Below are 14,731 nucleotides of genomic sequence, written 5' to 3'. Positions count from 1 at the left end.
AACCCCCTGTTATTTTAAGTAATATGCCAGTAATATGTATATTTCTATTTTTTTTACAGAAAAATACCAAATTAATTACACATATAATTTTCTGTTTTCTCAAATTAGTTTCAAATTCATGTAATATTACAGTTATTAATTTTCATTTACTATGTAGCTTGTTATATAAAAGTCTATGTCCATAATAACAATCTAACAGTTCTATATGTAATTTTAAGGTCAATCTTATTTTTTTAAATATGTATGTGTATTTTTATATTCAAGTTGAAAAATATATGTAGCCTGTTATATAAAGGTTTATGCTCATACTAACAATTTAATATTTTTCTCTGTAATATGACACACGTTGGTGACTGCAAGACATTCTTGATCAACAGCCATACAGGTCACACTGAGGGTGGCCGTATAAACAACTTTAACACTGTTACAAATATGCGCCACACTGTGAACCCACATCAAACAAGAATGACAAACACATTTCGGGAGAACATCTTCACCGTAACCCATCATAAACACAAAATAACAAATACCCAGAATGCCATGCAGCGCTACTAGACCCCTGCAACCACCAAACTCCGCCCACCTCATGTGGGGTGGTGGCGGGGGTGAAAACATATACAAAATGCGTTTCAGTCCGCACGCTGTTTGTATGGTGAATGAGCGATCGCGACGAAAAGTTGTCAAGGACGATGAAGGAATTGCTGTCCGGGCGAACATCGGGACAATCCTTTATCCTTCGCGAGGGTCACAGGAAGTCTCTCGATAAAATTGGGAGGATCGGGAAGTATGTTGCTGGGTCAGGATAGCCATTCAAAGAAGGTGAATCCACTTTTCACGTAGTTTCTGCATTCAGTGGCCCCCAGGTAAATTGAGTTTGAGACCCCTGATCTTAAAGGGGAACATTATCACCAAACCTATGCAAGCATCAATATATACCTTGATGTTGCAGAAAAAAGACCAAGTATTTTTTTAACCGATTTCCGAACTCTAAATGGGTGAATTTTGGCAAATTAAACGCCTTTCTGTTTATCGGTCTTTTAGCGATGACGTCAGAACGTGACATCACCGAGGTAACACACCCGCCATTTTCATTTTCACATTACAAACACAGGGTCTCAGCTCTGTTATTTTCCGTTTTTTCGACTATTTTTTTGGAACCTTGGAGACATCATGTCTCGTCGGTGTGTTGTCGGAGGGTGTAACAACAGTAACAGGGAGGGATTCAAGTTGCACCACTGGCAAGAAATCTGCCGCCAGACCCCCATTGAATTTGCCAGAGTGTCTACCGGCGATGCTAAGACAGACATGGCACAGAGATGTATGGATAACCTGCAGATGCATTTGCAACGATTAAGTCAACAAAATCACAAAGGTGAGTTTGTTGAAGTTGTTGACTTATGTGCTAATCAGACATATTTGGTCACGGCCTGACTGCCAGCAAATCGATGCTAACATGCTACGCTAATCGATGCTAACATGCTATTTACGCTAGCTGTATGTACATTTGAAACTAGATACCCACATTTAATGCGAAACAAAAACTTAGCAATCGACGGATTTAAGTTGCTCCAGTGTCTCAAGATGCGAAAGTCCTGATCGTTTGGTCCGCACATTTTACCGGCGATGCTAATAAGGCAGCCATGCTAAAGGCCACTTCATTAGGTACACCCATGCTATGGCCGAATAGCGTCAATAGCTATTCGCTCAATAGCTTCAATTTCTTCTTCATTTTCGTTTTCGCTATCTGCCTCCATACTCCGACCATCTGTTTCAATACATGCTTAATCTGTTGAATCGCTTAAGCCGCTGAAATCTGAGTCTGAATCCGAGCTAATGTCTCTATATCTTGCTGTGGTAACCGCCATGTTGTTTGTATTGGCAGCCCTGTATGACATCACAGGGAAATGGACGGGTGGATATAGCGATGGTGAAAATCAGGCACTTTGAAGCAGTTTTTCGGGATATTCCGGGAGGTGTAAAATTTTGAAAAAAAATTTGAAAAATAAAACAAGCCACTGGGAACTGATTTTTATTGTTTTTAACCCCTTTGAAATTGTGATAATGTTCCCCTTTAACAATTCAGAAAAAATCTGTAAAATAATGGTATTTTTCTGTGGAACTGCCAGCATTGTCACTTCATTAAAGTTGGTTGATCGTAATAATTTGGAAAAACTCTGTAGAATAAAGAAATTTTTCTGCAAAACTGTTTGCATCGTCACTTTATTAAAGGTAGTTGATCTTAATAATTTGGTAAAAATCTGTAAAATGACGATATTTTTCCGCAAAACGTTTCATTAAAATTTCTGTAAATATAATGTTTTTGATCATTATTTGGTTTGCAATGTTTTACTTTAATTTTATGGTTTTCGTTTGGCAGCCATAGCTGCCTTTAGATGACCGTTATTTTACAGAATTTTTACAGAAAAGAGCCAACAACTGCGGCGACATGGCGTCCTGTGTCTGATTGCTGCGACTCCTACGCCAACACGTCGCCTCCGTAACCGCACTGCGTCTCCTGGTGGCGCTGGAGGTCTGCCCTGCTCTGGAAGCCGTGAGCCGTGAGGCTGTTGTGCTTGCGACTGTGAGTGATGAGATTGGAGCTCTGACTGAACCCTCGGCCGCACACCTTGCACACGTGCGGTTTCTCCCCTGAGTGCACACAAAGAAGATGGAGAATTTTCCCAGTTTGAGGGACCGCTCCGTGGAATTGGTGCCATTTCTCTCTTGTAACTGAACTAAATGCGGTGGCAGAGGCTATATAAACGTGAAACGAGGCGCACCTGTGTGCGTAAAGGTGTGTTTCTTCATGTCGGACTTCTGGTGGAACCTCTTCCCGCAGTACTGGCAGGGGTGGGGCCGGGTGTCCGAGTGGATGAGGAGATGGGTGGATAGCGTGGACGAGCGCTTGAACGTCTTGCCGCACACTTTGCAGCCAAAGTTGCGCTCCTGCATGCGGAGGAGGAGAACACGAGTGGTCCTCGAAAATGTCAGGCAACGTGCGTCCAACCTTACCCTGTGTCCTCGCACCGCCCTAAAGCTCAGGGGAAGGATTTCCGCGGCTGTGGGCGACTTCACCGACGACAGAGGAGGGGCGTTGCCGGACTGAGCACGCATGCCGATTCTCGATGCAAAGCCTGAAGACTGGAAAAAAGAAAAGAGCGATGTTGTAAAGAAATGTGTACTAAATGACGGATACTTACCATAAGAGATCTGAGGATGTCGTTGTGGCTCGTGCAGCCCTTTGAGACAGGTGTGATTTAGGGCTTTATAAATAAACTTTGATTGATTGATTGATAACAATAGGTACACTTTCAGTCCATGAGCTAAAGTTAAAATTCTACCTTCAACAAATAAATATCAATATAAACTAATTGACAAAATTTCAGCACTGTTGCGATCCGCTGCTCGGATCTTCTCATATTGTTGCTTTGTTCCATTTTTATATCACTCTCCGTCCGACTCCTTATTTCCTAATTGCTTTGTCACCATGGTTTCATACTTGTTATGGTTGGGCTTGGATTAAAGTTGTTTCTACAACGCAGATGAGGATTAGCATGAGAAAGACGTGACTGTGAGTCCATATTTTTATTTAAAACTGTAATCAAAGATAAACAAAAGCGCTCACAAGGATGTACAGAACTTGGCTACAAAATACAAACATGAAACAAAACACTTGCTCGATGGCATGAAATGACAATGAACTATAAACTTAGACAGCACGAAGGCATGACTATGTACAAACAAAACAAAACTATCACTGTGGCATAAATACACAAACTTACACGGCATGGAACTGTGGACGAGGGCATGAAGGTTGAAACAGCATGGGTAGGGTGTGTGCGTGTGTGAAGATCCCAGAATGAAGACAAGAAAAAGAGTGACTTAAGTAGATATGATAATTAGTGAAAACAGGTGTGAGGCTGAGGACAGGGACGTGACATGACAGGTGAAAAGTAATGAGTTGGCATGGAGACGAAAACAAACCAGGAAGTGCCAAGACAGAACTTAAATGTCCAAAAAACTAAACATGACCTGACCAAAACCAAAACATAAACTTACAGGCGTGACAATATTGTTTCCACCAGCTACTAATACTACTCCCTTTAAGCTCGCCCCTTTTCGTTCTTCATTCTGGAATCCTAATTTGCCTTCGTGCAACAGTGACCACTGCTTTGTATGTATATTTAGCTTACACGCTACGTCTTTGTTTTATTCTAGCTCTCATGCTAATGGTTTGTTTTCCCTTTTTTGTGCCTTCGTGCCAAGTCTAGTTTTTCTGTTTGTATTCCTAGCATCCATGCTAGCGCTTTGGGTTTGCCTTTTCTGTTTAGCACCAGTGTTTTGTTTCTAGCCTGTTTTATTACTTTAATAAATCCTTTATTTCTTACCTTTTGCTGTGTTCTTGCCGACACATCTTTGGAGGAACGAACCCGGCATCGCTATGCCAACCAGATGTCACAAGCACACTCCTTTTATGCGATTTTTGGTTTATTTTTAAAATATTGTTCTAAATCATGTTAATGGACAGGGCCAACAGAGCTTGTAATTAACTTTTACTAATGTAGCTTGCTAATAATGAAGTGTTTATTACCTGTAATGTGCCTAGTGTCAAGATACTGTGAGCTAGTAATTAACTGTTTATTATTATAACTGTCAGAAACTCGCATGGCTGCAGTAGTAATGACCCCAAGATGCAGGAACCAGGAGAGCGAGATCAGGTAATATTGCTATTATGGTACATTTTTTATTTACTTTATCCTTTCCATCCTTAGTAACTAAGCTACTGTGTGGAACAATTTCCCTTGTGAATCTATAAAGTTTGTCTAAGTCTATTATACAGTTTTATGACTTTGAATAACTAACTATGCGCCTTCTTGGCTGAATGAGCGTGTATCGGACACCTCGGCCTTTTTAGACGTATCCTCGCTCATCCATACAGACTGGACAATGGCGGAGAGTTAGTGGGCGGCCGCGGGTGTAGTCGGCTGTCTTGGTTGCTTTGTTGGGTCCACTCCTATCTATGGCCATGCTCCCCCCACCCCAGCACACAATGGCGTGGAACACCGCAGAGGCCACTACAGTGTGTATATGTATGTATATATGTATGTATGTATTTATATATATATATATATATATATATATATATATATATATATATATATATAGATATATGTATATATATATATATATATATATATATATATATATACATATATATATATATATATGTATATATATATATATATATATATATATATATATATATATATATATATACATATATATATATATATACATATATATATATATATATATATAGACCCCTGCAACGACATATATATATATATGTCGTGCATATATATATATGCACGACATCTGATCTGTGCATATATATATATATATATATATATATATATATATATATATATATATATATATATATACACACATATATATATATATTCACATATATACACATATATACGTATATATACATAGATATGTATATAGAAATATATATACATATACATACATATATATATATATATATATGTGTATGTATATAGTGAAGTGAATTACATTTATATAGCGCTTTTCTCAAGTGACTCAAAGCACTTTACATAGTGAAACCCAATATCTAAGTTAAATTTAAACCAGTGTGGGTGGCACTGGGAGCAGGTGGGTAAAGTGTCTTGCCCAAGGACACAACGGCAGTGACTAGGATGGCTGAAGCGGGAATCGAACCTGCAACCCTCAAGTTGCTGGCACGGCCACTCTACCAACCGAGCTATATGCACATATATACATACATATATACATATGTATATATATATGTATATATATATATATATATATATATATATATATATATATATATATATATATATATATATATATATATATATATATATATATATATATATATATATATATATATATATATATATATATATATATATATATATATATATATATGGGTCTGGTTGCATCAGCTCTGCTCTTTTAATGTCTTTAATGTCCTTTGTATTCTTTGATGTTTTCCTCTTATACACATGTTTATTCCCGGGGGCGGCCACCACTACTGCTCACTGCTCCCCCCACCTCCCTGAGTGTGATCAAGAGTGATGGGTCAAATGCAGAGAATAATTTCACCACACCTAGTGTGTTTATGACAATCACTGGTACTTTAACTTATCTTTGTTAATATATGAGTTTTTTTTTTCTTTGGCCTCAGTCTGGCCCCCCTCTCCAGGGGCCTAGGCTTAGACTGAATATTTTTTACCCGTTTCTCACCTTTTTGTCTGATCTTGAAAGGGATTGTGGTGAAAATCTTAATTTCCCCTCGGGTATTAATGAAGTATTTCTGATTCTGATTCCGATTCAAAGTATTTGGATCGTGGAAATATTTTTTGAAAATTGAGCATTTCAACTGTTAGCGCCATGCTCAAATGTCACCCGGTGAGAGCATTTTCAAATTTGAATAATAAATAATGTGATGGATAAAAAAATGCATTATTTCGTTTCGTTGCGAATCATTGCTTTAAAAAAAAATTTAAGAATAGACACATCGGGCAGTAACAACATGCTATTAGCATAACTGTTACTTTGACTTAACAAAGACAAACATTCCAAAAAATGAGCGAGTAACTACTGGAACTAATTGTGGAGAGGCGGAGCCAACAGTCTGACAGAGAGGCAGGGCAAGCTGAAGCCCGGCTCAAGATGGCGGTGAGGAGGCAGGGATGGCAAGCAGGAGTGACGCCACAATCGAGATCAGGTGCGTGGATCGCGCACCTGTATACGATTAATGAATCCTCTCGCATCGTTTAAAAGGGCGGCAGCTGTGAACGTCGGAGAGAGAGGCGGAGCGACGACGACAGAACAAGACACAGTCAGTTGCTACAGAGATTCAAACTCCATGTGACCTTCCAATTAGCCCAAATACAGTACGCAGAGAGCTTCATTGAATGGGTTTCCTTGGCCGAGCAGCTGCATCTAAGCCAACCAGCACCATGTCCAATGCAAAGTGTCGGATGCAGTGGTGTAAAGCCCGTCGCTCCTGAACTCTACAGCAGTGGAGACGTCTTCTCTGGAGTGACGAATCACGATTTTACATCTGGTAATCTGATAGACAAGTCTGGGTTTGGAGGTTGCCAGGAGAACAGTACATTTCGGACTGCTGTGTGCCGAGTGTTAAATTTGGTGGAGGAGGAATTATTGTTTGGGGTTGTTTTTCAGGAGTTGGGCTTGGCCCCTTAGTTCCAGTTAAAGGAACTTAGAATGCTCCAAGATACCAAAACATTTTGGACATGTCCACGCGCCCAACCTTGTGGGAACAGTTTGGAGCGGGCCCCTTCCTCTTCCAACATGACTGTGCAACAGTGCACAAAGCGAGGTACATAAAGACATGAATGACAGAGTCTGGTGTGGATGAACTTGACTGGCCTGCACAGAGTCCTGACCTGAACCCGATAGAACACCTTTGGGATGAATTAGAACAGAGACTGAGAGCCTATAGGTTAAGAATGGGATGGCACTTCAAGTTCACATGTGAGTCAAAGCTGGTGGTCAAATACCTTTGCCAATACAGAGTTGTTCAATTGTATTTTCAGATTAAGAGTTGGAGAAAAAGTAAATGGCACCAATATGGTGGAACAGCTCAACAATTGTTTCTTCAGGAAGTGAAAAGACGTTTACCTTATCACAGAGAGGACACTGGCTGAATGGATATTTGATGTCCATGTGTGACGTATGGTGGAGGAGCATGAAGACCAGTCTCTCCAGTTCTCGCTCTCTGTCAGACGTCTGATGTCTGTCCGCCGATCGAGTCGGGGATGACCTGCCAACATCTGCTCTCATCCCTGTGAAGAACAACAGCAAATTAGAAAAAGCCATTTCTAGAGAAAATGCGTGTGAAAGACATCATGGATGTAACATCAATGTACAAACAATCATACACACACATACAACACATCTCATCTATTGTGTTGTTGTGAACAGCATCATCCATGTAACATCATTGTACAAACAATCATACACGCACACACACAACGCATTTCACCTGTTGTGTTGTGAACAACATCATGGATGTAACATCAATGTACAAACAATCATAAACACAACACATCTCATCTGTTGTGTTGTTGTGAACGACATCATGGATGTAATATCATTGTACAAACAATCATACACACACATACAACGCATCTCATCTTTTGTGTGGTTGTGAACAACATCATCCATGTAACATCATTGTACAAACAATCATACACACAACACTTCTCATCTGTTGTGTTGTTGTGAATGATATCATGGATGTAACATCATTGTACGAACAATCATACACACAACACTTCTCATATATTGTGTTGTTGTGAATGACATCATGGATGTAAGATAATTGTACAAACAATCATACACACACAACACATCTCATCGGTTGTGTTGTTATGAACGACATCATGGATGTAACATAATTGTACAAACAATCATACACACACAACACATCTCATCGGTTGTGTTGTTGTGAACGACATCATGCATGTAACATAATTGTACAAACAATCATACACACACACAAAAAACACATCTCATCTTTTGTGTTGTTGTGAACGACATCATGAATGTAATATCAATGTAAAAACAATCATAAACACAACACATCTTATCTGTTGTGTTGTTGTGAACGACATCATCCATGTAACATAAATTTACAAACAATCATACACACAACACTTTTCATCTGTTGTGTTGTTGTGAATGATATCATGGATGTAACATCATTGTACGAACAATCATACACACAACACTTCTTATCTGTTGTGTTGTTGTGAATGACATCATGGATGTAACATAATTGTACAAACAATCATACACACACAACACTTCTCATCTGTTGTGTTGTTGTGAATGACATGACATCACGGATGTAACATAATTGTACAAACAATCATACACACACAACACATCTCATCGGTTGTGTTGTTGTGAATGACATCATTGATGTAACATAATTGTACAAACAATCATACACACACAACACATCTCATCGGTTGTGTTGTTATGAACGACATCATTGATGTAACATAATTGTACAAACAATCATACACACACAACACATCTCATCGGTTGTGTTGTTGTGAACGACATCATGGATGTAACATAATTGTACAAACAATCATACACACACACACACAACACATCTAATCTTTTGTGTTGTTGTGAACGACATCATGAATGTAATATCAATGTAGAAACAATCATAAACACAGCACATCTGATCTGTTGTGTTGTTGTGGACGACATCATCCATGTAACATCAATGTACAAACAACTATAAACACAACACATCTCATCTGTTGTGTTGTTGTGAACAACATCTTCCATGTAATATTGTACAAACAATCATACACGCGCAGACAACGCATTTCACCTGTTGTGTTGTTGTGAACAACATCATCCATGTAACATCATTGTACAAACAATCTTCTACACAACACTTCTCATCTGTTGTGTTTTTGTGAATGACATCATGGATGTAACATCATTGTACAAACAATCATACACACAACACATCTCATCTGTTGTGTTGTTGTAAATGACATCATGGATGTAACATCAATGTACAAACAATCATACACGCACAACACATCTCATCAATTTTGTTGTTGTGAACGACATCATGAATGTAACATAATTGTACAAACAATCATACACACACAACACATCTCATCGGTTGTGTTGTTGTGAACGACATCATGGATGTAACAATTGTACACACACACACAACACATTTAATCTTTTGTGTTGTTGTGAATGACATCATGGATGTAATATCAATGTAAAAACAATCATAAACACAACACATCTTATCTGTTGTGTTGTTGTGAACGACATCATCCATGTAACATCAATGTACAAACAATGCATTTCACCTGTTGTGATGTGAACAACATCATGGATGTAACATAATTGTACAAACAATCATACACACAACACATCTCATCGGTTGTGTTGTTGTGAACGACATCATGGATGTAATATCCATGTAAAAACAATCATAAACACAACACATCTGATCTGTTGTGTTGTTTTGAATGACATTATCCATGTAACATCAATGTACAAACAATCATACACACACAACACATCTCATCTTTTGTGTTGTTGTGAACGACATTATCCATGTAACATCAATGTACAAACAACCATAAATACAACATATCTCATCTGTTGTGTTGTTGTGAACGACATCTTCCATGTAACATCATTGTACAAACAATCATACACGCACACACACAACAAATTTCACCTGTTGTGTTGTTGTGAACAACATCATGGATGTAACATCATTGTAAAAACAATCATAAACACAGCACATCTGATCTGTTGTGTTGTTGTGAACGACATCATCCATGTAACATCGATGTACAATCATACACACACCTCATCTGTTGTGTTGTTGTAAACGATATCATGGATGTAACATCAATATACAAACAATCATACATACACAACACATCTCATATTTTGTGTTGTTAGGAACAACATCATCTATGTAACATCAATGTACAAACAACCATAAACACAACACATCTGATCTGTTGTGTTGTTGTGAACGACATCATCCATGTAACATAATTGTACAAACAAACACACACCACACATCTAATATATTGTGTTGTTGTGAACGACATCATGGATGTAACATTAATGTACAAACAATCACACATACACAACACATCTCATCTGTTGTGTTGTTGTGAACGACATCATGGATGTAACATCAAAGTACAAACCGCAGTCGCAACTTGAAATCCCCGAATTTCTCTTCTTTACTCGTCAAGCTGTGAGCAGCACAGCACACTTCCACCCTTCAAAATAATAGCGTGGCATGTCACATCCTGCGCTAACAAAATAAAGGTTTCAATAAAGTACTTTACACAAGCATAATGTACGTAAAGCACTTATTGACACATTTACACAATGATTATGCTTTGACTTAAAAAAAAACTGGTCAAAATTGTCTGAAAATGTATTACACTAAAGAATTTTAAAAAATTTAACATTTTATTTGTCACAAAAATCACAATCTTTGTGGTGGTAAAATAAGATTAAATAAGAGTGTAAGATTTAAAAAAACAGAATTTAAAACAAAATGGAAAAACTGAATGTTACTGTGTTTTTTTATATTGCTATTGTTGTTTTAATACTGTTATTATCATTTTATTTGCTGTGGTTTATTCGCTACTAATTTATAGTCCTTTTTTAAACTATATTTAAAGTTAAGTTTTGGTGGTACAATAAACACTAGGGTTTTTAAATTAATAAATGATTGTGTTATTTATCGTGATTACAACATCAATTAATGTTTACTCGGTCCAACAAAACTACACACAAAAATACAATGATATTAATACACAATAATACAATTCCAATCCCAAACCAAACCTGAATGGAGAGGACACACAAACATAACACAAAAAATCCAAAGTCATCAAACAAAAATTAATAATATCAACCACACCATCAATATTGATAAGAATTCTACATAATGGTGATTAAAAATCACTCATTTACATTATCATCGTAGCTATTTATTAAAAAAAAAAGTTTTGGGACAACCCTATACATGTACTGTAGACAACACTGGTCTGGAATATACAAAATAAGACTAATAGTGGAAAAATCCTGCCTTGGCTTTCTGGAAATGTACTTAACAGGATGCCCCTGAACTCATTTTTGAGCCTAATGGCAAAAACTGTGAATACTTCTATACACATGCTTTATTAGTTGTTATTTTTAATAAAATTGCCAAAAATTCTCCAAAAAAACAATAAAAAATCCTTCACTTTGTCATTATGGGGTATTGTGTGTAGAATTTTCAGGACAATAATGGATTTATTATTGTTTCATGGTCTAAATGAGTGAATTGAGCTGACATGACAACTTACCAGATGTGGACGTGTGGCCTGGAGGGTGCAGGCACTGATCCCCGGGGGAACGGACTTCAGTCTGAGGGTCTTTCCGGATCACATCGTCGGGGTTTCCTCTCCGAGGGTGAAACTCTGACGACGGATGATTCTTTTTGCTCCTGACGAGGAAGGAGCGCGGCATGGTGGAAGAATGACTGTGGCAGAAAAGGCAGACGTTGAACACCTGCTGTTTGAGGTTTTTTCCACCACCTGCAGAACATGTTCTTGGGAGGAGAACCAGACTACGACTGAAACTGCTTATAGACATCTAAAACTCTGAGCAAAAATATAATTTTTTTTTAAATGCATCCAACACAAAATCTGCACCAAATACAGTATTTCATTTGATCATGTGTTTAGAATGATGGTACTATACTGTACATGTTGCGCTGTACACCTCAGTGTGTACCACCTCAAAAAAATATCTAGAAACCCTTTAAAAGGAGACTTTTACATTTGTTATGAATGACAATATTAATTCATTTATAAAGTGAAAGGCTGTTCTTACCTCCCGAAATACACTTCTTCTCGCATCAATGTCACTCACGTCCTCTTTTCTACTTCCCAAACCCGTCTGCTGATGTATCATTTTTTGAAAAAGGTGTTGGGGGTCATGCCAGCAGAGGCGTGAGAAACCCAGCCCCTTGTTGAAGTGCCATGCAAAACAAAAAATAAACAAAAAAAAAGGCTACTATTAATAATATGTGGTGAGAAGTACTGTATTTTATGTTTTAGGAATAACAAATAATAAAAACATGTTCATTACTTTTCAATCGTTCCTTAAAAACATGTATATTACTATTAAATGGTTCATTGATAATAAATATATTATTGAATAAAATTGAATGAAAATATCAAATAAGGGACACATAAATGTATTGCATCTGATATTATAGCAATAATACACAAATAATAAAAACATGTTCATTACTCTTAAATCATGAATTAATAATGAATATAATATTCAATAAAATTGAATGAAAACATTAAATAAGGACACAACGTTTTGGTTTTATATTATAGCAATAATAAATAAATAACAAAAACATGTTCATTACTTTTAAATCGTTCATTGATATTAAATAAATAGAATTGAATGAAAATATCAACACATAAATGTATTGTAAATAAATCAATGATTAAAACGTGTTAATTACTTTTAAATCATTAATTAATAATACATATATATAATAAATGTAATAAAAATATTAGTTAAGGACACGTAAAAATACTGTCTTTTATATTATAGCAATAATAAATGAATAATAAAAAACATGTTCATTACTTTTAAATCATTAATTAATAATAGATATTATATATAATACAATTGAATGGAAAATATTAAGTAAAGACCCATGAAAGTAATGTATTTCATATTATAGCAATAATAAATAAATACATAACAAAAACATGTTAATAACTTTTAAATTATTATATAGTAATAAATAAAATGTAGAATACAATTTAATATGAATATTTAAGGGCACAGAAATGTATTGTATTTTATATTTTAGCAATAATAAATAAGTAAAAACATGTTCATTATTTTAAATCATTAATTAATAATGAATATAATATTGAACAAAATTGAAGGAAAACATTAAATAAGGACACAACATTTTTGGTTTTATATTATAGCAATAATAAATAAATAAATGACAAAAACATGTTCATTAATTGTTCATTGATAATGAATATTAAATATAATTGAATGAAAATATCAAATAAGGACATTTGATATTATATATTTGATATTTGATATTATAGCAATAATAAATAAATAATTAGATCATGTTAATTACTTTTAAATCGTTAGTTCAAAATACATATAATATATCATAAATTTAATACACATATTAGTTAAGAACACATACAAATATTGTATTTCATATTATAGCAATAATAAATAATATAATGTTCGTTACTTTTAAATCATTAATCATTAATTAAATATAATATATAATAAAATTGAATGGAAAATATTAGGTTAAGACCCATAAAAGTAATGTATTGTATATTATAGCAATAATAAGTAAATAACAAAGACATGTTTATTACTTTTAAATGATTATACAATAATAAACAAAATGGAGAAGAACATTTAATGGGAATATTTATGGGCACATACATGTTTTTTGTGTTTATATCATAGCAATAATAAATAATTAAAAAAACATGTTCATTACTTTTAAATCATTAATTAATAATAAATATAATATTGAATAAAATTTAATGAAAACATTAGAGAGTGGTTCCTCTCTTTAAAAAGGGGGACCGGAGGGTGTGTTCTAACTATCGTGGGATCACACTCCTCAGCCTTCCCGCTAAGGTTTATTCAGGTGTACTGAGATATATATATATGTATATATATATATATATATATATATATATATATATATATATATATATATATATATATATATATATATATATATATATATATATATATATGTATATATATATATATATATATATATATATATATGTATATATATATATATATATATATATATATATATATATATATATATATATATATATATATATATATATATATGTAGAGTGGCCGTGCCAGCAACTTGAGGGTTGCAGGTTCGATTCCCGCTTCAGCCATCCTAGTCACTGCCGTTGTATATATATATATATATATATATATATATATATATATATATATATATATATATATAAATATATATATATATATATATATATATATATATATATATATACAGTATATCATGATGCAAACAAAACAA

General features: G+C 35.1%; 1 protein-coding gene across 1 annotated transcript; it reads right to left on the bottom strand.

Annotated features, from left to right (window-relative positions):
- Positions 1 to 298: 298 nt before the first annotated feature.
- LOC133541495 (zinc finger protein Gfi-1b-like) lies at positions 299 to 12,605 on the bottom strand. Its single transcript, XM_061884938.1, has 6 exons — positions 12,484 to 12,605; positions 11,955 to 12,130; positions 7,699 to 7,862; positions 3,013 to 3,141; positions 2,781 to 2,946; positions 299 to 2,649 (listed from the first exon to the last, which is right to left on the bottom strand). Exons 1-6 carry the CDS (start codon positions 12,507 to 12,509, stop codon positions 2,477 to 2,479), a joined length of 834 nt encoding a protein of 277 aa, XP_061740922.1. The 5' UTR covers positions 12,510 to 12,605; the 3' UTR covers positions 299 to 2,476.
- Between the last annotated feature and the right edge of the window lie 2,126 nt (positions 12,606 to 14,731).

Source organism: Nerophis ophidion, linkage group LG23 (assembly GCF_033978795.1).
Source record: "Nerophis ophidion isolate RoL-2023_Sa linkage group LG23, RoL_Noph_v1.0, whole genome shotgun sequence".
Taxonomy (NCBI): domain Eukaryota; kingdom Metazoa; phylum Chordata; class Actinopteri; order Syngnathiformes; family Syngnathidae; genus Nerophis; species Nerophis ophidion.
This window is presented reverse-complemented; position numbering and strand designations above follow the sequence as displayed.

Bases quoted from the DNA above. Each gene is read 5' to 3' on its own strand.
- LOC133541495 (XM_061884938.1), bottom strand. From the start codon at position 12,509: ATGCGAGAAGAAGTGTATTTCGGGAG. The intron at 7,863-11,954 runs GTAAGTTGTCAT...TGTTCTTCACAG, and splicing joins AGGCCACACGTCCACATCTG to GGATGAGAGCAGATGTTGGC. The intron at 2,947-3,012 runs GTAAGGTTGGAC...CTCCGCATGCAG, and splicing joins GGGCGGTGCGAGGACACAGG to GAGCGCAACTTTGGCTGCAA.